Source organism: Ursus maritimus, unplaced genomic scaffold (genome assembly GCF_017311325.1).
Source record: "Ursus maritimus isolate PB19 unplaced genomic scaffold, ASM1731132v1 scaffold_4, whole genome shotgun sequence".
Taxonomy (NCBI): domain Eukaryota; kingdom Metazoa; phylum Chordata; class Mammalia; order Carnivora; family Ursidae; genus Ursus; species Ursus maritimus.
In genome coordinates this window covers 67,075,122-67,097,487 of record NW_024426552.1, presented here as the reverse complement: position 1 = coordinate 67,097,487, position 22,366 = coordinate 67,075,122, and the positions used below count along the sequence as shown (strand labels likewise).

General features: G+C 48.7%; 1 protein-coding gene across 4 annotated transcripts in view; it reads left to right on the top strand.

Annotated features, from left to right (window-relative positions):
- ITGB5 (integrin subunit beta 5) overlaps positions 1 to 22,366 on the top strand; it is a 118,367-nt gene that overhangs the window by 70,412 nt on the left and 25,589 nt on the right. For all 4 annotated transcript variants that reach the window (XM_040621350.1, XM_040621349.1, XM_040621348.1 and 1 more), the window contains exons 9-10: positions 7,898 to 8,032; positions 16,545 to 16,974. In XM_040621350.1, coding sequence (XP_040477284.1) covers positions 7,898 to 8,032; positions 16,545 to 16,974 — 565 coding nt within the window. The remainder of the gene's footprint in view (positions 1 to 7,897; positions 8,033 to 16,544; positions 16,975 to 22,366) is intronic.

Sequence of the window (22,366 nt, the reverse complement as noted above, 5' to 3'; positions counted from 1 at the left end):
GGATGAAGAAGGTGTGGTCCATATATACAATGGAATATTACTCAGCCTTCAGAAAGGATGATTACCCAACATTTGCATCAACATGGACAGCACTGGAGGAGATTATGCTAAGTGAAATAAGTCAAGCAGAGAAAGACAATTATCATATGGTTTCACTTATTTGTGGAACATAAGGAATAGCAGGGAGATCATTAGGAGAAGAAAGGGGAAAATGAAGGGGGGGTGGGGAAACAGAGTGGGAGACGAACCGTGAACGACTATGGAGTCCAGGAAACAAACCGAGGGTTTCAGAGGGGCGGGAGTGGGGGGATGGGCTAGCCCGGTGATGGGTATTAAGGAAGGCAAGTATTGCATGGAGCACTGGGTGTTATATGCAAACAATGAATCATGGAACAGTACATCAAAAGCTAATGATGTACTGTATGGTGACTAACATTACATAATTTTTAAAAAAAGGAAGGAAGGAAGGAAGGAAGGAAGGAAGGAAGGAAGGAAAAGAAAGAAAGAAAGAAAGAAAGAAAGAAAGAAAGAAAGAAAGAAAGAAAGAAAGAAAGAAAGAAAGAAGGAAAGAAAGGAAAAAGAAAGAAAAGAAAAGAAAGGAAGAAAAAGAAAGAAACCCCTCTTGCCTTCCCAACCGTGACTGATATACAAATGAGTATTGGGAGCTCTGCCTTGCCAACATTGACTTTGTCAACCTACTGACGCAGTCCTGTTTTGAGTTACAGAGTACTGCTCAGCTGGACCAGGGGCCAGGGGTAATGGGCTTGCCACCGGGGGACCCCAGGGCCCTCACTTGGTCTCCTGGAGCTTCCGTGTCCTAAAGGCGGTGAGCTGGAGGCAGTAAGGATTTGTGGGTAATTTTCTTTCCTCTACCCACCCCCACCTTCTATTGCAGTTAAGGGTACTCTTCCTCTCACAAATGCTCTGATCCTTCCTCACTCCTGGAACTTCCTATGAGAGAAACCAAAGTCTTCCTTCCCCTTCTCTTACCCCATTCCCCACATACTGACATCCTCTTTTCTGTTCTCTGATTTTTAAGTCTTCACCAGACCCATCAGGCCAGGGTTTCCGGTTCACCTTATCTCTGGTAGTTTTCACATTTCCACAGTGAGTGGAAACATAACCTACTGAGAGAGTGTCTGAGAAAAGAGTATGTGTGAGGGAGGGGACCCAGGCCTGCTAATGTTGCTCCCTTTCTGAGGGCCACTCCTTACTGTGAACCTCTTTGGCCTCAAGCTGTGGACACTGGACTAGAGGAGTCAGAGTGAGAGCCAGAACCCCCGCCTGGTGCTGCTGTCCCTGTCCCTCTGGGGGTGCAGGGGCTGAGAGACCCCTAGGTAAGGAAAAGGACTGCTGCTGGACCTGTTGTCACTATGGGGTGTGCGTGTGTGTGTGTGTGTGTGTGACCACAGCTTGCCTTTTGCCAAGCCAGGGCCTTTGGAGAAGAAATGGCTGAAGAGCAAGCCCGTCTTGGGCTCTAGGCTGGGGTGAGGATTTCTCCTGGGTTTCTGGGGACGAGCCCCCTCCCCAGCATTTCCATCCTCAGTTAGCTCCTGAGTTCAGATCCTGTTAGGAGGTTGGCTGACCTACCTCAGAGGCTCCCCTGAGAGCACTGCTGAAGGCCTCGGCTGTCTGCTCCTATGGCTTTAATCAAGGAGGGCATAATGACTCTGAATTGCACAGAACTGGCTGGGTGGGATAAAGCACTCTGCTCTGTTGGTGCTTTAATGGGCTGAGTGGTTCTACACCCCAACATTTATGTGTGGGACCGCTGAAAAGCAGGGAGCACAGGGCATTATTGTTGGTTCCCTCTGTGGGAGCTCATAAATGCCCGGGGTGTTCTTTCTTTGAGATATGTTGCGGTGGCCCTAAGCAGGTTTATTACATGTAAGTTCATTTTCTTTATGATAATCCAGAGACCTAGGGAGCATGCTGTCTGTGGTCGGTGGACGTTAGGAGAGGAGTGGAGAGCCCTCTCTGCTGCTGAGGAGTTGGGGTCTGGATGAGTAGAGAAAATGTTCTTTTCCAGGCAGGAGCTACATTTAACCTGCGATGAATCCCCGAAGGAACTCTGGGAGTCCAGGACTATAGCTTAACTCTGAGCTCAGCTGGCTCCGATGAAAGAACGTGTTAGGAAGTGAGACACGCGACTCACAAATGAATGTTTGAAACTCATCTCTTAACATGGCCGATTCTGGAATGCTATCCGCAGTGACTGTTCAAATTCAGTGGACAAATTTTAAAGGAGTGTTATTGAGATTGTGAACAAAATAAACTGTACAGATTTCAAGTGTAAAATTTAACAAGTTTTGACACAGGTACACAATTTTGAAGCCATCACCACTAACGAGATATTGAACATGTATATCAACTCAAAGAGTTAGGATCGTTGGTAATTCCCTACTTCCACCCCCTCCCTTCAGTGCGGATTTTAAAGATACTAAATATACAAATGTGAGACAGCAAGGGTGGAGCAAAGTCTAGTTGGTGGAAGCCATGTTGGTGCCTGTTGGTGCTCAGCATTGACAGTACCTGTTTCCCTGGCCATGGTCATTTCTGACAGATGCGAAGGCCGGGGCTGGGCCTTGGGGATGCGTGTGTGCGTGTGCGTGAGTGTGTGTGCGTGTGCGTGAGTGTGTGTGCGTGTGCGTGCACACTTAGCTCGGGTTTTCCTTTCACCTGCTTCTCTCCCTGGCCTGGGTCTGAGCCCAGCTGTGACCGGCTTGTTTGCTTTTCTCTGTGTCACCTTACCGTCTCCGCGGTTTGTGGTGGATTCCATATGAGTCATGCAGCAGATGACTAAGTTTGGGTGTTGACTCTGACCTTCCCGGGAGAGCTGGCCAACCATCTGTGGGGACATTCTGAAGAGATTTTGGTTGAAGCACATGTAACAGATGAAACAGCTGTGGGATTTAGCGAGGCTGAGGAGGGAGCAAGATGGGAAGGGTTTAAGTCCATGTCTTGCAGACTCAAGTCTGTCGTAGACAGCTTTCATAGTGTGAAAGCTTCAACTCTGGGCTTTGATTTATATATTTTTGCTTGCTGTGCCAAATTCTTCATTGCGAGAGATCACCAAGTCCTCCCAAGGGGGTTTAGCAATGTGGAGCTTGGCTGTGCTTTCTGTGCTGGGGAGAGGTTCTCTTCTAGAGTCCAGAAGGAGACTCTGGGTGCACACATACAACTCCAGCATTGTGTCACATTGAGAAAGGGGACTAGGACTCAGAATCACGGCAGGGGCGGGGGGTGGAGCAGGAGGGCTCTTTTCTGAGTGGGGAAGAACAGAAGGAGCTGGAAACCGCTAGCCTGGCATGTGGAAGGGTAGTAGGAGAGGCTGTGGTAGATGTGTCTCCTAGCGGAGCACGTGTTCCTCTTTTTGTTGTTGCCATCAAGTCTGCGTCCACCCACTCCACAGCTGGCCTGACTTAAAGCAACTGCAGACGTGATCTAGCCTGCCTGAGTATGTTAATAGCCTTTAAACTTCTGACAACCTTGACATTGTCTCCTTGTCCTAGAATGAGAGGTAAGGAAACATCTCAGGGGCAAATCTGCTAGGAGTTCATTGGATTTCAGGAGTCGTATGTAAGTCTTCACGCGTAAGAACTGCGTTGCCTGTAGCCGTGACCACCTACTATAGTTTATACTCCATCCCATGTATTCATTCATTTATTCAACGAATATAAACAGAACACAGTCCTGCCCTCTGCGAGCCCATAGTCTTTCACAGGAGATAGACCCTGATGACCAGAATGCAACGTGACCATTCGTATGTTCCAAGGTCAAAGCACTGGAGGGAGAAGGCCTGGTTCTGTCCTGCCTGCCCCCAGCAGCTGAGGGACCCCGGACGATGCCTATTCTTTGGCCTCAGTCCCCACTTCCATAAACTGACAGGTTGGAACTGAATCACTCTGCAATTCCTCCCCCCAACATCTTCAGAGTTTCTGATTCCTGTGGGGAGCAGGAATAACACAAACTTCAGATCACAACACAAGGCTTTGGGGTCTTATGGCCAGAATGGAGCATAGATTTCATTGCCACCCATTACAGTTACCATTTCATTCAATAGGAGCCCCAGTCCCCAGTGCTCTTTCTCCCCTTTTAATGCTTCCAAGTGGCAGCTCCAGCAGATCTTCACGGGGAGGGAGCACTAGTGTTTCCTCCCCATGTCTTGTTGGCAAGCCACAGGACCCTCATGTTTTATGTGACTGAGCCCGAGTAATTTTTTACATAGCTCCAGTCGACCTAGCCCTTTTCTGACATACTGATTTGCCTCATTCTCACGGTTATTCACAATTAGAAAATATATACATTTTAAATTGACCTTGTCTTAGAATGTAAATCAAAATAGTATGGTACTGGCACGAAAATAGACACATAGATCAGTGGAACAGAAAGAGACTCCAGAAATAAAGCCACAATTATATGGCCAATTAATCTATGGCAAAGTAGGCAAGAATATACAATGGAGAAAAGAAAGTCTCTTCAGTAAATGGTGCTGGGAAAATTGGACTGCCACATGCAAAAGAATGAAGTTGGAACACTTTCTAACATATACACAGAAATAAATAAACTTAAAATGGATTGAAGACCTGAATGAGACCTGAAACCATACGAATCCTAGAAGAGAGCACAGGCAGTATTTTCTCTGGCATCAGTCATAGCAACATTTTTCTAGATGTGTCTCCTAAAGCAAGGGAAAGAAAAGCAAAAATAAACTATTGGGACTACATCAAAATAAAAACTTGTGCACAGCGAGGGAAACCATCAACAAAACAAAAAGACAACCTACTGAATGGGAGAAGATGTTTGCAAATGACATATCCAAATGCAGGCTTAATATTCAAAATATATAAAGAATTTATATAATCAGGGTGCCTGGCTGGCTTAGTCGGTGGAGCATGTGACTCTTGATCTTAGGGTCATGAGTTTGAGCCCCACATTAGATGTAGAGATTACTTAAAAATAAAATCTAAAAAAACAATAATTTATATAACTCAATTCCAAAAAACAATCTGATTAAAAAATGGGCAGAGGACCCAAATAGACATTTTTCTGAAGAAGACCTACAGATGGCCAACAGACATATGAAAAGATTCCCAACATCGCTGATCTTCAGGGAAATGCAAACCAAAGCCACAACGAGGTATCACCTCACACCTCACACCCATCAGAATGGCTAAAATCAAAATGACAAGGAGCGGCAAGTGTTGATGAGGATGCAGAGAAAGGGGAGCCCTCGTGCACTGTTGGTGGGAGTGCAGGCTGGTGCAGCCACTGTGGGACGCGGTACGGAAGTTCCTCAAAGAATTAAAAATAGAAATACCATATGATCCAGTAATCCCACTACTGGGTATTTACCCCACCCCCCAATGAAAACACTAATTCGAAAAGATACATGCACCCCTATGTTTTTTGCAGCATTATTTACAAAAGCCAAGATATGGAAACAGCCTAAGTAGACTGTGGATAAGGTAGGTGTGGTGTATATACACCATGGAATATCACACAGTCGTAAAAAGATGATACTGTGCCATTTGTGACAGCGTGGATAGAACCTGAGGGTATTGTGCTAAGTGAAATAAGCTAGACTGAGAAACACGAATACCATATGATTCTACTCATCAGTGGAATCTTACACGAAAAGCAGAATCAGACCTATAAATAAAGAGAATGAAGTGATGGTTGCCAGAGGGGAGGAGAGGTGGGAGATTGGGCAAAATGGGTGAAGGAGAGAGAGAGAGAGAGAGATACAGCTAGTTATGGAATGAATAAGTCACAGGAATAAAAGCACAGTAGATGTAGTAATTTTGATGTGTCTTTCAAAAATAATTTTGTTTCTTTTACTAGGTCTGAACCCCTTAGCATAGCTGCCATTTAAACATCCATCCATTCGTTCCCCAGAATCTCGTGTTCAGTCCTAGGGTGAAGTAGGTTATGGCTCTGGGAGCTCACAGCTCGGTGAGGACAGCAGCTTTGTAAAGAACTGTGCTCAACGGGAGAGTGCCGGGCTGTTGAGAGGTGCTCGTGGGACTCTCTGCCAGTAGAGGCTGGCAAAAGAGGATGTGGATTTAAGAGCCGGAGTATTTTTAGAGTTGTCGAAGCACTTGGACAATTTGTTGCAAAGGGGGAGACTATTTTTTGCAGAGAGTATTTTCAACAAGCTATTAATTTGTTGGGAAAACGGCATATTTAACTTATTCAAGTTTAGCACTACAGGCTCAGCAAAAAAGGAAAAAAAAGAAAGAACAGAACCCCAGAAGAGCAAGAGGCAGTTCTGCCAGCATCTGTTCAATGCCATGTTCCCTGAAGTGCATCTGAGAGGAGGGTGTGGGCCTTGAGAGTCATCCGTTGATCTTGGGGTCCATGTATCCGGGTGTCTCTCAGAGTGTGTGCCTCCGGCCATACTGAATGTACTTAGTGTGTAAACAAATTTATTTTTTGTAAGACGTGGCCCCTAGACACAAGCTGGTTCATTTGGCCTGAGTCTCCAAAGTATGTCCTCCACAGAGATTTTCAGTGGCAAGTTTTTCAACTTATGGGTGTGTAGAAATTTGCACAAACTTTTCACAAACTAAATAGTTCTGAATATCCAGCACCCCGATCAAAAAGCATTACTAACACCCAGGACCACCTGTTGTGCCCTCTTCCATGGTTTATCTCTCCAAGGGTAACCATTAATTTTGCCTCTTTTCAAATTTCATATAAATAGAACCATACAGTATGTATGCTCTTGGCGTCTGGCTTCTTTCGCGCAGTGTTACAAGATTCATCTATGTCATGGAATGTCCTGGTTCATTCATTGTTACTGTATGGTATTTTGTGTGAACACACCATAATCGTTTTGTTAAAAGTCTGTTCTACCGTTGACAGGCATTTGGGTGGTTCCGGTTTCTAGCTGCTGCGGGCAGTGTTGCTATACACATTCTCATGCGTGTCTCTAGTCAGTACACATCTCTGTTGGGTATAATCCTACAGGGAATTGCCAGGTCCAAGGTTGGTCCAAGCATTCATAGATATGGCCTAATGGTTTTCTCAAAGCTTATACCAATTCACACTCACACCAGCAGGGTGAGGGCCCCAGTGGGTTCCACATCCTTTCCAACACCTGATATTTTTCATCTTTTATTTTTTCTATTCTGATAGGTAACTTTGGCTTGATTTTTATTTCATTCACCATCTTGAGAACATAATCCCCATGTAAGATACTATTCTTTCAGAATGTGGTTCAAGGGGCGCCTGGGTGGCACAGCGGTTAAGCGTCTGCCTTCGGCTCAGGGCGTGATCCCGGAGTTCTGGGATCGAGCCCCACGTCAGGCTCTTCCTCTATGAGCCTGCTTCTTCCTCTCCCACTCCCCCTGCTTGTGTTCCCTCTCTCGCTGGCTGTCTCTCTCTCTGTCGAATAAATAAATAAAATCTTAAAAAACCGGTTTTGAAGGTTGACAAGATGCTAGCCAGGGGAAGAGAAGAGAGAAGAGCCATTGATGAAGGGAATACTATCCCAGGCCCATGTAAACCCCCAGAGTCTAGGGAGCACGTGGCAAGATTTGAGGAGCTGCATGTCCGAAGCTGAGTGGGAAGAGAGATGACTCTGGAATGGTGAGCAGGGACAGAGCATCACCCCCCGGAAGCAGATAGAGTTACTGTATGGCAGGTGGACCATTGTCAACCTCTCTGAGCTCACGGTGGGACACCTTGGACCATGTCTAGCAAGGTGGCGTGTGGGTGTGGAGAGAAGGGAAAGGATGAGGGACGGGCAGTGAAGCAAGCCCTCTGGCTCTTGCCTTGGCCTGAGACTCCTGAGTTAGACACAGTCATGTGGGCCTCAGAGGACCAGTATGGAGAACATCTCTGCCCCAGCCCGTACTAAATGGTTCTGGCTCCATCCCCTCTCTCTGTTCAGAGCATCCGGTCTAAAGTGGAGGTGTCCGTCTGGGATCAGCCTGAGGATCTTAATCTCTTCTTCACTGCTACCTGCCAGGATGGTGTGTCCTACCCTGGCCAGAGGAAGTGTGAAGGCCTGAAGATTGGGGACACGGTAAGTTCTTACCCCCAATTATACTTGTTAGCATTGGTCATCATTCTTTGGCTTCTGGTAACTTTTATGACTTATTAGAGTCCTGTAGGGGTTTACGTTCTGTCTTCCAACTTTGCACTGTGGGGGGATGCCTGCTCCGTGCTGTGTCTTCAGGATGCCAGGTGGACTTGCTACAAAGTTTCAGTCAGGAGACAGCACTCAGTGTGTTGCCCTGTGAGTCTTCCTCAAGTTGACATTGTGCCCTTGGTGTTTTAAAACATTATTATCTTCATTTGACAGGGATGAAATTAGGTGGGAGAGTATGGTGGGAATGTAAGAGAAGTGGCCTTCATTCCTAGTCTTCTACAGCTTGCTCTATACCTTGGATAATGTGACCCTCACTTTTCCCTTCTGCAAAATATGAAGAAAGCCATCCACTTCTTCTGATTCGATCAGATGGGGTGGATAACTCCACAGCAGTGGAGCGCATAGAAGCTGTGTGTGGATTAAGTGGGTGTAATTAACGATGGAGAAGGAACATTGAATGTAAAGGTGTGTGTTCTTGTGCGCCAAACCAGGGACTTGAGGAGGGGGAGGTGAATATATGGGTGATGAGAACGGAGAACACACACGGGCACAGAAGCAGGCAGAGTGGTGATGGAGAGCTGTCCGCACGTCTTCCAGAGCTTCCTGCTGCTAGATGCAGGCCACAGATCCTTTCCTTGCTATGTTGACAGTTTCATTGCTCAGAATATAGAAAGGCAGTGAGAGGAAGTTCTCTTCCACACATGACAGAAAATGACTGAAGCCAAAAAATTTATAGGGACCTTGAAAGTAGATGGCCATATCTTTGGGTCATTAGGCACTAATGATGGCCAAGGTGGGTATCAGCAGACTTATACCCTGGACTCTAGGGAAACAGGTCAGAGAGACATAGGGAGAGCTGCATGGCTGGTTGTGCCTCAGGGTGGCCTTCTGGGGCTTTCCCACATGCCATGCTTGATCCTCTCCCTCCTTCCCTGTCATGGCTGCCCTTCATCCCTTTGCGACACACAGGCGTACATCTCCCCTGTTCTAAATCTTACAGTGGTGCCTTGCCCTGCTAAAGGTACAATTCAAAATATGTATCAATGTTGAGGAAGTGAAGGACTCTAATGACTAAGTAATAAATCTTTATCTAAGACATGTTTCTTCCAAGTTGCTTTTGTTTAAAAAAAGGGAAAGAGAGCCTAATGAAGTTGTCAGATGATACATCATCAAAAGTGAAAAATGATTTTTTTGTGGAATTTAACTCAGAAGGCGCTTCTAAGGTAAGGTGACATTGCTGTAACAAAAATCCTTCTATTCCCATCCTCCTAATTAAATGAGCCAGGTTTTTTGGAGGGTGTGCTTTAATCTGGACAAATACAAAATAGGAATAGAATTGATCCCTGTCTTATTTAGCAATAAGTAATATTTTACGTATATATGAACTGTTTGGGTGGGGAAAGCTTCATCTCCTTAAAGAGGCACTTCTGATAAAATTTTATATTTAATACTTGTCAGATTTTGCAGTATATTTATGTTGTCTTGATCTGTTGTAATGATTAATCAGTCCAGATGATTTTTTGAAAACCACAAAAGCCCAGTAGTCACAGGGTTGAAAGAGACAGTCATGAAAGATGGAAGGAGGCAGAGATCACCAGAGAAAGAGACACATAAGTGAATCCCATAGATCTGTGGGTGGAATGTCTGGTGCGGTGTGTCGGGAAAGCAAAAAGCATGAAAAGCACCCAAACGAGGAGCCCTTTACCTGGAGAAAGAGGTGCAGTGGGACAGAGGTGAGAAAGAGGATCCACAGCATACACAAGACACCTGGGTTTCAGGAAGGTTCTTGACAGTGTCTAATGGCATCCTCACGAATAAGATAAATAATGTGAGTTGATGACAGCACAGTTAGGCAGATTCATAGCTAAGTGAACTTGCTTCCTAAAAGTGTAATAATGTCAGCTGGAGGAAGACTTGAGTGAGGTTCCAAATGTCTCTCATTTGTTCTCAGTGTTCACTACTGGCTGCAGTTGAAGTCACAGAAGACCTGCTTATCAAATGTGAGAAGGTCACAGAACTGGAGAACACAGTTTATCTCATAATACAGGAAAACCAGGATTTAAAATAACTTTCAGAATTCAGCTGGGTTGAAATCACAGGACTGCTGTCTTGCATTTAGCTCAGAATATTAACAGGGTGGAGGAAATTTGGTTTGATAGTGGTTTTTGAGAAAAGGATCTGGCAGATTCTGATTCTCAAAGGCTTAATGTGAATAAACAATGTTGCTTAAAAAAAAAAGCCAACTGAGGTCGCATTAACAGAAGTATTTTGAAACCCCACAGAGAATGGTCCCACTCTTCTTTGTGTGGGTCAGACTGCATCTGGAGTTCTGTGTTCAGCTCTCTCTCTCTCTCTCTCTCTTTTTTTTTTCAAAGCACAAGTGACAAGCGAGTGTCACGATGAATTGTCTGGAAACCAGGACGGTCAAAGGATCTGGTGTTTGTTGATAATAATGATATAAAGTTGGATTTCTTTCTGGAGGCAGGGGCTCAGGCAATTGACGCTGCTTTAAGCAAAAACGAGAAGGTCGTTTTAAGAATATTGGGGTCCCTCACGGACCCAAGAGGCAGGTGCAGTTAGCCTTAGGAAAGACAGTGAGTTAGCTCTGTGTTCCTCACTACTTCCCTATGAGGAAGGTAGTGTTACTCATGGTGACAGGTGAGAAAAGCTGTGATGCTGGTACTCTAGCCCACCTTTCCCTGGCCTCTTGCTGCCTATGATTCTGTTCTCTCATATCTGTTTCGGAGGGTTCATTTCAGAGCAAAGTACGATAACAAAGAAACTACACAGGGAGTGTAGTTTATCGAGTGCCTTTATGAGCCGTGCCTCATTCAGTGCACATACCCTGCGGCTCAGGTGGGGAACGGGGCGCTGCACTCGTGCTGCTGGGCAGCCTGAGATTTGGGAGTGTCACGACCTGCCCAAGACCCCCCAGCTAACAGGCGGTGGCCTCGCAGCTCAGATCGTGGTCACCTGACTAGTCGTCCTTACCATGGAGGGAATAACACGCGTACCGTTTCGTGCGGATTTATGATGGGCCCTGTACCGCATGCAGTAGGGACTTCTCCACTACCTGTACGGTAGACGTTACTTATCCACCTGATGTGAGAAAGCCTAGGCCTCCAAGGGGGACCCGAGAAACTTGCTGTAAGTCCCTCTGCTTGAGCCGCAGCACCTAGAGTCACATCTGAGACTACTGGTGCCGGAGTCCGTGTTCTACGTCGTGCACTTGAGATGTAAAGCTTTCTAGGAAGCCTGGGTGGCATCACTCCCACCTGTATCCAGACATCCTTGTGTACAGATTTTGGGTTTTGCTGGGATAGCTCAGGAAAGTAGGGACATTGTCCAGAAGACAAAAAAAGATTTTATTATTATTATTATTATTTTAAAGACTTTATTTATTTGAGAGGAAGTGAGAGAGCTCACAGAGGGAGAGGGAGAAGCAGACTCACTGCTGAGCCAGGAGCCCGACATGGGGCTCAGTCCCAGGACCCTGGGATCATGACCTGAGCTGAAGGCAGATGCTCAGATGCTCAACTGACTGAGCCATCCAGGTGCACCCCCCCCCCAAAGATTTTGTATGGCATTTTTTCACACACAAAAAAATCTCCGATGTATTGGAATGACTTATAGAGAAGCTGAAATAGAGACAGAAGAAAGGTGCTTCGTCCACACCGATCACCCTGGACAGTGCTGCTGCACGGGTGGGCCAGCAGCCTCCCTTCCACTCAGAGGGAAGCCTGCCATGGCAGCTCGCTGTGCCACTGTTGTCTTGCTATCCAGGAGGCCACAGTCATACGGCCTCTGGACCCACAGCGAGGGGGGTGGAGTTCTCATTTTCTGTGGCTGGAAATAGACTAGCACAGAGCAGCAGCCACTCACCTGTCACAGCAGAAATGAAGCTGCCTGCTGGCCACACCAGCCCACAAGAGGCAAGCTCTTGGAGGGCCCTGGAGGCACAGGGGCAGAAGCAGCTGCATAATTCGCAAGGCCCAGTGCAAAATCAAAATATGGGGTCCTTGTTCAAAAATGCTGAATGTGAAGATGACAACAGCAGAGGATTAAACTGAGCATGAGGCCCTTCTGAGTGTGGGGCCCTGGGAGTGCACAGGCCCAAGCTCATGGAGCCGGCCCTGGCAAAGGAATGAGGGGGGCTCTCCCTCAGCCCCCCTTTTGCTGAAGGAGAGATGCACTTCTGCACTCCCAGCTGGGGCCAGTCTGATTCTCCTCATCCTGGGCCAGGAAGACAAACTTTTGTCCCTCCTCCCAGACTGAGCCTTCTCTAGAGGGCTCACAGTTGGGTTCCAGCAGCCAGGCCTGCTCCTGAGTATGTGGGCTCTTCCTCACGAACACTGGTCTCAAGGACAAATCTGGCAGAGGAAATACACATGCGATGAGTCAGCCCCATAGAGGGTGAGGGGTGCAGCTATAAAAGCTGGGTATGGTGTCCCAGCAGCCCCAAGGACGAAAGACCCACACCACAGAGGGGTGCTGTTTGAGCTGAGGAGCATGAGTAGGGGTTTTCCAGGCATGGAGAGGGAAGCATAGCGTGTGCAGAGCAGTAGGTGAGTCTGAGGGTGTGAACAAGCTTTGCCCTTTTGCAGGTAGGAAGCAGCTGAGGGGGGTGGGTTGGGGCCTGAGGCAGGCTTGGGCCATGTGGGTAGGACATAGGCGCCAAGCTAAGGTATCTGGCCATTTTTTGGCAGGTGGGTGTTATTCTTCAGTGCCATGATTTGGGAGGTCCATGGACTGGCACGAGGTAGGCAGAAGGGCTCAGGGACTTACCTGGAGAAAAGGGATTAGGAAAAGCAGTCAGGGTATAACTGTCATCGGGTATCTCTGGGTCTGGCCTATAGATGAGGACATGGCCATGGTCGGGGTATGTGGGTGCAGCGTTGGGACAGCTGGGTTCAAGTGGCAGCCAGGTAAGTCTCACCCCCTTGTAACTAAAGCTTCCTGCAGGAGCAGTGGGAGGGAAGGGGTGCCGGTAGAGGCTTTATGGTCACTTCCAACCAGAGGCTGTGGTTTTGTGACTTTTCTGTGTTCTTTGGGTTAAGAGATCTCTCCAGGCAGGAAGCAGGAGAGGTAGCAGGGGATGAGGGACAAAAGAAATACTCCTTAAATAAAACCTTCAAAGTGTCCAATCCAATGAGGTTCTCTTCTCCAGTGGTTTCAATTTTCTTTCCTAATTTTCCTCCTCTGGTCCCAACACCAGCCAGTGCTGACTGAGTGGGCCTGGCCATTGGGAGTTGGTTTTCTCATGAACTGACTTTGACAAATCAGTATGCAAGTGGCCAGCAAGCACTAACGCCCAGTACAAAGGACCTAGTGAGCCCCATCACGGGCTTCCCACGGCATCCCCCTCTCCTGTCCCCTCCTTTGGGGCTCTGCAGCCTGTGCCCATGCCCAGTGCTTTGTTTCAATGAGCTCCTGGTGGACTTGGCATCTGTACAGCCCCGGGTTTGGTGGGTTTGGGGTGGGGGCTGGGCAGCCCTTTTGAAAGCGTGGATCAGGCCAACAGCCCTGCGGGGAAACCAGGAGCATCCCAATGAGGCAAAAAGAACAAGACTGGATGGGAGGGAGGGCTGCTATGTCCATGACCTTCCTCTGGAATCTCGGAGTGGGAGATGGAAAGTCTCCAGGAACTGGGGAGCCTTGAGTATCAGTTGAAGTCCACAGTAATCAGGGACAAGTCTCTTTCCAGGGGCCTGACAGAGTCTGGATTCTTTCCTGATCCCTCAGGGAAATAGACTCTGAAAGGAGGTAGCAGAACAGATGTACTTATTCCTGAAGTGCTTTTTATAGCATTCCTGTGCCCAGCAGGACCTATGAGACCACGGCTGAGTTAGACGGAGCTGCTCTCTGCTTATCGGGTAGCTGGCGCATACCAGCTGCATGGGCCTGACAGCTAGGACCTGGATTAGACCACAGCTTTGGCAGAGGAAGGCCACCAGGACTGCCTAAAGGCCAGTCTTCCTCGTTCCCCGGGCCAGGCAGACAGCGTATGAGGCTTTCTAAATCCTGGGTGACTGGCTGCCCGCACTGATCCAAGGGCTCCCCTGGCTTCTCCACTTACTCCCCGGCAAGCACAGACACGTTGGGAAGACAGGGGAGATTGAATTCTCTTGTTACTTTGTTCCTTGATGCAGGCAAGTTTCCCTGGGGTAGGTTATGTTCCCAGATGGACACTCCTCACAGTTTTTCAGTCATTAAATCCCTTTGGCTCTTGGTCTAGCTGATTTCTTTGCCACTTATTCCATTTCTGAGCCCCAGACGCCTTTGGGAGGCAAGGACTTATCATTTAACGAGTCCCACACCACTGTAGCCCCAGGAAGTGGTAGCCTTGAGCAAGTCATGGCTTCTCTCTGAAGGGAGGGATGTTCACCTCTGCACTTTTGACAGCCCCATGGGTGGCTTCAGTCAGGTACCCCAACCCCTTCCTGTTTGTAAGCTTGGGTCATCTCTAGCCCAAGGCAGGAAGATTTGGAGATGCCCCTGGTCACCTCCTTGGGGATCACCATCTTGTCCCTGTAGTTAGCCGGGCCACCTCTCCCTCTGTACCCAGATATGGACTCTGAACATCTGCCGCGTTCCCTAGTTCCAGAGATGATGTGCCATCAGCTGTGTGACCAGCACTAAGCTCCCCTACCCACGAACCCTGTTTTCTCTCCAGTAAATGAGAATGCCTCTTTTTAGGGCATGTAAATGAGATGCTCCTGGAAATGCCCAGCACAGTGCCTGGCACTCATGTAGGCATTTGATCCCCGGTAATTATTAGTGTTTGTTGTCATTAGGCAGAGTTCGGTTCCCGGGTGGGTCCTCATCTTGTTTCCTTACCTCAAGAGCCCACCTGTACCTCAGGTCCTTGAAACTTAGCCCGTTTCTCCCTTTGCCTCCTCCCAACCGTCTGTGTAGACCTGGAGGCTGGGGGTGGGCTAGTCCCAACTGTCTGCAGCTGGTTTGGCTCTTGCAGCATCTTCTGACTCTGGCTGTTGGTCATCATCCTCAGCTCACCTGTCCATCAGCATCGCTCGTGACACCCCTTGGCGGACGCTGATTCCTGAATGTCTAGTCCCCTGGAGGCGTGCCTGCTGCCAAGCAGGACTCTCTCTCTGGGGCCTCCCACTCAGTCTCACCTGCACCCACCCTGGGGTGTCCCTAGATGTCACAGAACCCGAGGGGAAGCCTTTTAGAATTAGTAAAGACCCCAAAGTGATAGAGATCTGTAGATCATTTAGGGAAAAAAACATGTTTTCAGTGTTCTCCCAAAATATACATTGTTACCTAAGAGTGGCCAGTAAAGCCAGTTATAGATGACTTTTTAAAAATCAGCTTTAATCCAACCCAGATAATGAAATTAAGAATGACAGTAGCTAAAAGTAGTTTCTAACCCATTCTGAGCTTTGGAATGACCCGAGGAGCCTTTTGAAAAACGAAGACACTCGGCAGGTAGTCTGGTGGTGGAATGGCTGGGCAGGTCTGCCCGGAGCGCCACCGTGCAGGGGAGAAGTGTTTCCGCTTCCGTTTCCAGTGCCGTTTGGTCAGGGCGTGCGCCTCCCCACCTGCGGACATGCTGGCCTACAGCGCGCTAGGCTCCCGGCTCAGGGGGCGGCCATCTCCCCGGGGCCTTGCTCGCCTCACCTTGCAGCCAGGTGGGCGGCTGACGGCGTCTTTCCCGCACTGCCACTTGCCAGCGGGCCCACCTTGCTGCCTGGTTCCCGGGTAGCTGCGAGAAGCTCAGGACTTAGCGACACTTCTTCACAGGCCTTGTTTAGAAAGAAAAAGTGTGGTGTGTGCGCACGCGTGTGCGTGTGTGTATCCGCGTGTGTGGCGCGTTCCGTCTGCAATGACGCTTGTTGACGACCTCGGGCTGTGACTGGGGAAGACGGTGTGAGGAGCCGTCCGCGGAGAAAGGGGGGCAGAGCGAGGCTTCAGGTGTGTCTGTGGGGGGACAGACACCCTGGAGGGCCCGCTCGGCCCTTGTGCATTAGGAGAGGAAGCCCTTCTGCAGAGAGGCAGGCAGTTGCCAGGGTGTGTGGAGCCCCGAGCCCCGTGAGCTCGGGGGCACGGGCACAGAGGAGGTGCCCACTAAGTACTTGTGGAATGAGTGACTCTCCTCTGGAGAGGGAGCGGGTGGGATGCCAGTGAAACGCAGGGGCAAAGAACCGCGTGCCGTGAGCGAGCCGTGCACTTTGTCGGAAGCCCGTTGCCTCGGGGCGCTGCGGACGGAAAGGTCAGTGCGCGTGGAACACCGGCTCGCCTGGGTGCTGGCGTCCTCGGTGTGGTGCCGGCGCGTGCGGACCCGGGGCCGCCGCCTCCTGGGGCCTTCCGCTGCAGCGCTCCGTACAGGGTCTGGGGCGGGGGGCGCTCCCCGGGCCGGGCCCCTGGGTGGTTGGGAGGCTCCGACCGGCCGTGCCGCAACGTCCCCTGTCTTCTTCCCGCCCAGGCGTCCTTCGAGGTGTCGGCGGAGGCCCGGAGCTGCCCGGGCAGGCACGCGGAGCACGCGTTCACGCTGCGGCCGGTGGGGTTCCGGGACAGCCTGGAGGTGGGGGTCACCTATAGCTGCGAGTGCGGCTGCAGCGCCCGGCTGGAGGCGGACAGCGCCAGGTGCAGCGGCAACGGGACTTACGTGTGCGGCCTGTGCGAGTGCAACCCCGGCCACCTGGGCACCAGGTGCGAGTGCCAGGAAGGGGAGAGCCAGAGCGGGTACCAGAACCTGTGCCGGGAAGCCGAGGGCAAGCCCCTGTGCAGCGGGCGCGGGGAGTGCAGCTGCAACCAGTGCTCCTGCTTCGAGAGCGAGTTTGGGAAGATCTACGGCTCTTTCTGCCAGTGTGACAACTTCTCCTGTGCCAGGAACAAAGGGGTCCTCTGCTCAGGTAGGCACCCCGCAAGCACGTTAGTGCTGGGCCAGGCCCGGGCACCACTATGGCAGCCCCCACCCAGAGGGTGCCTTGTACTAACTAAGGGCTGTCCTCCTGGGAGAAGGCGAGGGCAAGCCTTGCCCACCACCGGACCTGGGGGGTGGGGTGGGGGGAGGACCAGAGTGTGGAATACAAGGGCAGAAGGACCTGCCCCATGCCTGTGGACTCCCAGAGTCACAGGGGTGTGTGGGGTCATCCAGGACTTACTCGCACAGCATTCCTGACAGGTAGGTGATCAGTCTCTTCTTGATGGCCTCCTGGGACAGGGAGCTCCCTGGGGCTGGTAGTGGTTATTCCCTTGTGAGACATTGCATTTGTCTTCTATTGCAACTCTGACAAGTTACTGTAGACTTAGTGGCTTAAAACAACCAATGTGTTCTGTTACTGTCCTGAAAGTCAGAAGTCCACTGTGGATATTATTTGGCAGAAATCTCGGTGTCCGCAGGGCTGCATTCCTTTTGGAAGTTCTGGGGGAGAATCCATCCCCTTGTCTTTTGCGGCTTTTTTTTTTTTTTTAATAATTTTTTATAATGTTATGTTAGTCACCATACAGTACATCCTTAATTTCTGATGTAGTGTTCCATGATTCATTGTTTGCATATAATACCCAGTGCTCCGTGCAATATGTGCCCTCCTTAATACCCATCACCGGCCTATCCTTTTTCAGCTTCTAAAAGCCATCCATATTCCTTAGCTCATAGCTCCTTCCTCCGTTTTCAAAGCCAGCAGTGTGGCATCCTCAGATCTTTCTCTGAGTCTGACCTCTGCTTTATCGTCCCATGTCTTTCTCTGACATTCTCCCTCCCTCTTACAAGAAGCCTTGTGATTATGTTGGACCCACAAGGGTAATCCCAGAGTCTCCCCATCTTGAAATCTTTGACTTAACCACATCTGTGAAGTCCCTTTACCATGTAAATTAACACAGACACAGGTTCTGGGCATTGGGCTGTGGTCATCTTTGGGGGCCATCATTCTGCCTCCCACAGACATGGTTTGGAAGTTTCTTTTGATTGAATAGAAGATTGTTTCTCAGTAATTTCCACCGACTGATTCACATTCTAGACACCGTCTTCCATATGACAACCTGTTAAACATCTGAAAATTTCCTTATGTTTGTTCTCTTTTCTTTCTACACTAGACACCATGTCTCCTCCTTCTCTGCAGACTCCATCGGTTTGTTAAGTGTGCTTCTCAGCACTGAGCATGTTATTTGTCATTCTGGAGAGCGAGGGCCCAGCCCAGAGTTCAGCTGAACATTTCTGTGATCTGGACGTTCCGCTTCCATGAACACATCCTAACGAGATGCCCACTTCCCCTTTTCTTTTCTGTTAAACAATCACGTGATACTGTTGAGCTATTCTTTAACTTCACTACCAAAAGCTGAAGGGTTTTAATTTTTCACATGAACTGTAGTCAAGCCAAGTTTTTGTTGTGTCCTGTTTGAGCACTTAAGTTTTTTAATCTACATGTAAGACTTTCCATGGATTCCAGTTAAATTACAGTTTGGCAGTTCTCATTCTGGGAGTTGCATTCTGATGAGATACTGTAAAATCATGTCTCAGAGGAGGCATTCCATCCAGCACCATGCTGCCTGCAAGTACAGTAAGTGGAACAATTTTAGGCAGGATTGTAGTTTCTTCTGCTGTGTATTCTGCTGTCGCTGGGGTTCCTCCCTTGAGAGTGGTCTTCCAGTTGGGAAGTACTGATTTGAAAGGAACTTTGAGTATCATAGGGAAGATAAAACAGAAACGTGGGAGGCAAATCAGAGCATATAAATGACCTGTTAGTGTGGGAGGAGTGACCATCCCTCTTCAGAAGGAGCAAGTGCTGAGGGTAGCCCTGATGCGGGTCAACAAGTGAGGCGTCCTGGGGCAGATCGCACAGTGAGACAAGTATGAGGGCACCCACGGGAGCTGTGGGACCAGCATGGTCACTACTGGGACTGCTCCAGAAAGTACAGGGCGTGTGAATGTCATAGAGGAATGTCACGGGTGGAGGAATTAGGATTTAATACGCTGACCATGCAACCGGGATCCACTCTTTCTCTGTCAAAGAGATGATAGACTGGGATTCTCTGGATGGTTCTATCTGAATTAGCAGAAAAAGTGCATAAGATCAGGCAGTTCTGGGTCTAAATCCAGTAACACCACCTGTTGCTCGTGTCACTTTGGGCTCAGAGCTCTTGTGAACAATAGGGCTTGTTTATACAGCACCTAGGGCACAGCCTGTCACAGAAGGACTCACCAAGCACTGGGTCCTTTCTGAGTCAATGCCACTACCTCTGGTCAGTGCAGGAGGGGCCGCCCCCCATAAACCGCCAGGCTGTGCCTCCGGAGCTCCAGCGTGATGGGTGGACTCTCCAGTCCCTTCCCCAGCACCATAAAAGCTCCAAGGAGACTGGCAGTGTCTGTAACTGGCTTTTAGCAGTGTATTTTTCTTGTTTCACACTTATTAGCAAATAGTATCATGAGACGGTCCCTCCCCTCCCCTCAGGAGCCAGAAACAGTCCTGTGCTACGTCTTCATCCAGAAGGCTGCTTGTGCCATATTGTGTCCATATCGCCTGGGAGCAGGGGCTTGTAAGTCAGGTGACGTGTGCAGGTTCCAGCCCCATAATCCATCAGCCTACTGCCCAGGTTCTCTCTCATATATTTGGTTTTCCTGTCTCAAAATGGCTCACCACCCTTCGTTTCTGCAGTATTTTGAAAACTGAAGAAGACATAGATGAAGGACCTGGCGTGGTGCTTGCTAGGAGACAGGGCCCAGCACGTGGTAGATGCCTCCTCTCCCTCCCTCAGATGTTTTGTTTCTCTGAATACAGCACAGAGCCAGGGCATGCAGGGCAGATAGTAGATAAGGTGTGAGTGGCCTCACTAGGGAAAACTTGTCATTTTGGAAGCAGGAATATTCTGTAGTTGAGAGAATACACAGGTTTTTGTTCGGCCACCAGAACTCGCAGTTCTGAGTTAATCTTGCGTATCAGAATTCTGCCCGGGTGCTGTTCTCTCCCTTCATTCCATACAACCCTGCAGTATTGGGAGACTCTCATATGTCCCTGGGTTGAGAGAGGGGAGAGTCTCGAAGGCCGGGAGCCTCCCACATACATGGTGCTTCAAGTCACTAACTTCTCAGGATGGCCGGGTGGGATGTCTTTTTTTTTTTTTTTTTTTTCCCATTGGAAAAGCCATACACATTCATTAAAGAAAATTTGTAAAATTATTCCATCGATAGATGTGTGGTCAGTTCTTGCTGTCTGCCTCCTTCTTGTTGACCAGGATTAATTTGGACCATCTGGTCCGTCTGGAGGAACTCCTTCCTCCCACACTGGTTCACATGCCTCCCTTCCAAAACTGTGTGCTTGGTCAGATAGCTGGAGAATTATTCTTAGGTTTCGAAGAGTAGAAAGAAATGAAATAAATTGTTTATAATTCCGTCAGTCATACTTTAAGAGGTTAATCTCTTTCCTTCCAAACTTTTTTTTCTAAGTTAGTGTGTGTGTGTGTCTGTGTGTACAATTTTGTGTCTTGCTTTTTTCAGGTAATATTATATCCTAAGCAGCCCTTAAAGTTGATGACTTTAATACCTCATCGATTGGAACATTTCAACTCTCTTTCCTTTGCATCCCCAATTACCCTCCCCACCCCTTCACTTGAAAAGCAACAGCTAATTGAAATGTGAAGCTATCCAAATCTTTGTGGGGAAAACAGGTTCTGGAATGAGGTCATTGTTGTGTTTGCTTATTTAGTAAGGACTTTAAACTGAGCCTGGCTCCAGGCAGGACTTGTTCCTGCATATCGATGTAGCACCCCGCTCCTCCTTCCTCGTGTCTCAAGCACTACAGCTGGCTCAGGAGGCAGCGGTGACTGGGTGGGTGATGGGTTCCAGCCCCCAGTTCTTTGGCACGCATGGTCAGCTTGGGGCTCCTGCTCCGGAACCGTGCCCATGGGTTTCGAGCTCTTGGACTGCTGTGACATTTGGGGTTTTGTGGGAGAGAAGTCTGTTTCCCGACAGCCATTCTGGTCTGGAAGATGCTGACTCAAAGCCTCAGGAGCAGCTGACTTCAGCACTCTCTCACAGTCCTCCCGCCCCTCTCCCTGCAGCCTGCCATGTGCTTGTGGTCTGTCTTCAGGCGGGGGCTCTGGCAGAGCCAGGGCCAGGCTTGGTGGTGGGGACGACCTGGAGAAGTTCCTCCCACTTCTCTCTGGTCTCTTTGTCTATCAGAGGCTTATAGTCCCTGTTGGGTCCCCTCCCCCACCCCAAAGAAGACAAAGGGAGAATGCGAGAGAGTCCAGGATTGTAACGTGTCATGTGGCATAAAAGTTAGTAGTGGAGCAATCAGACAGAAGTCCGGAAGCAGTTGAACAGCTTTTGTTACTACTTTTGGGACACATCGTCATGAGAATATGTGTGTGCTCAGGGCTGTTGTGTTTCCTTCTGGTTTCTAGAGGCAGCAGAACCTAGAGAATGTTTCTGCCCACAGACTGTCCGTGTGTGTGCAAAGGGAGCTTTTGGGAGCCCTTGGGAGTGTTTCTATTCTTCTGAGTCTCATGAAGTGTTGACCCTTCAGAGTCCCTCTATCACTGGAACTTGAGAAGTAGGACATGGTCTGTTTAGTTGTTCTTAATATAATAAAAGATTATTACTCAAACTTTGTTCTTTGTTGGTTACCATAGCCAAACAGTGCATTTCCTGGGATTTGAGTTACTCCATTGTGGTAAACTGTTGAAATCAGTCTCAGCCCTGAAATTTGCAGCACTCTCTGTATTTCGAATGACTGCAGTGGGCTACAGTGAATAACTTGCTAATAGTCAGCCTACTTCTTGGGTTTCATATATTGGGAAAACTTAAATAGGATATGGAATTTTGAACAGAGCCCTTTTGGTCTTGTGACTGCTAGGTCCCAAAAGTACATCTAAGTAAGGTCTCAAGTATTTTACTTCCTCTAGTAGGCTATTTGGCCAGTTTTTATTTTATATATATTTTTTCTTTTTAATATAGACTTTTGTATAGATCTATAAATCCTTTAATATGTGGCAGACAGGAAGAGGGCATCTGGAGTTCTCTCTCAAACAAAAAATGGGGAGTGACAGTAGTGGCATCATTGCCAGTGGTCAGAGCCATCCTCTGAGCTCAGGCTCTAGGTCTGGGCTGATGGCTTCCAGAAGGCTTCACAAGCCTCTGACACCTCTGACATTAAGACCTGGTTTTAGACTTCTTGATTCTTGCCAAATGAAACACCTCCTTTGGCAATAGTTATCCGGCTATGTTTATAAAAGTACTTCTCACCATATTTATCCTATTTTCTTCAGAAATGTTATTTTCACACTCTGGGTAAGTATTCCGGTGGC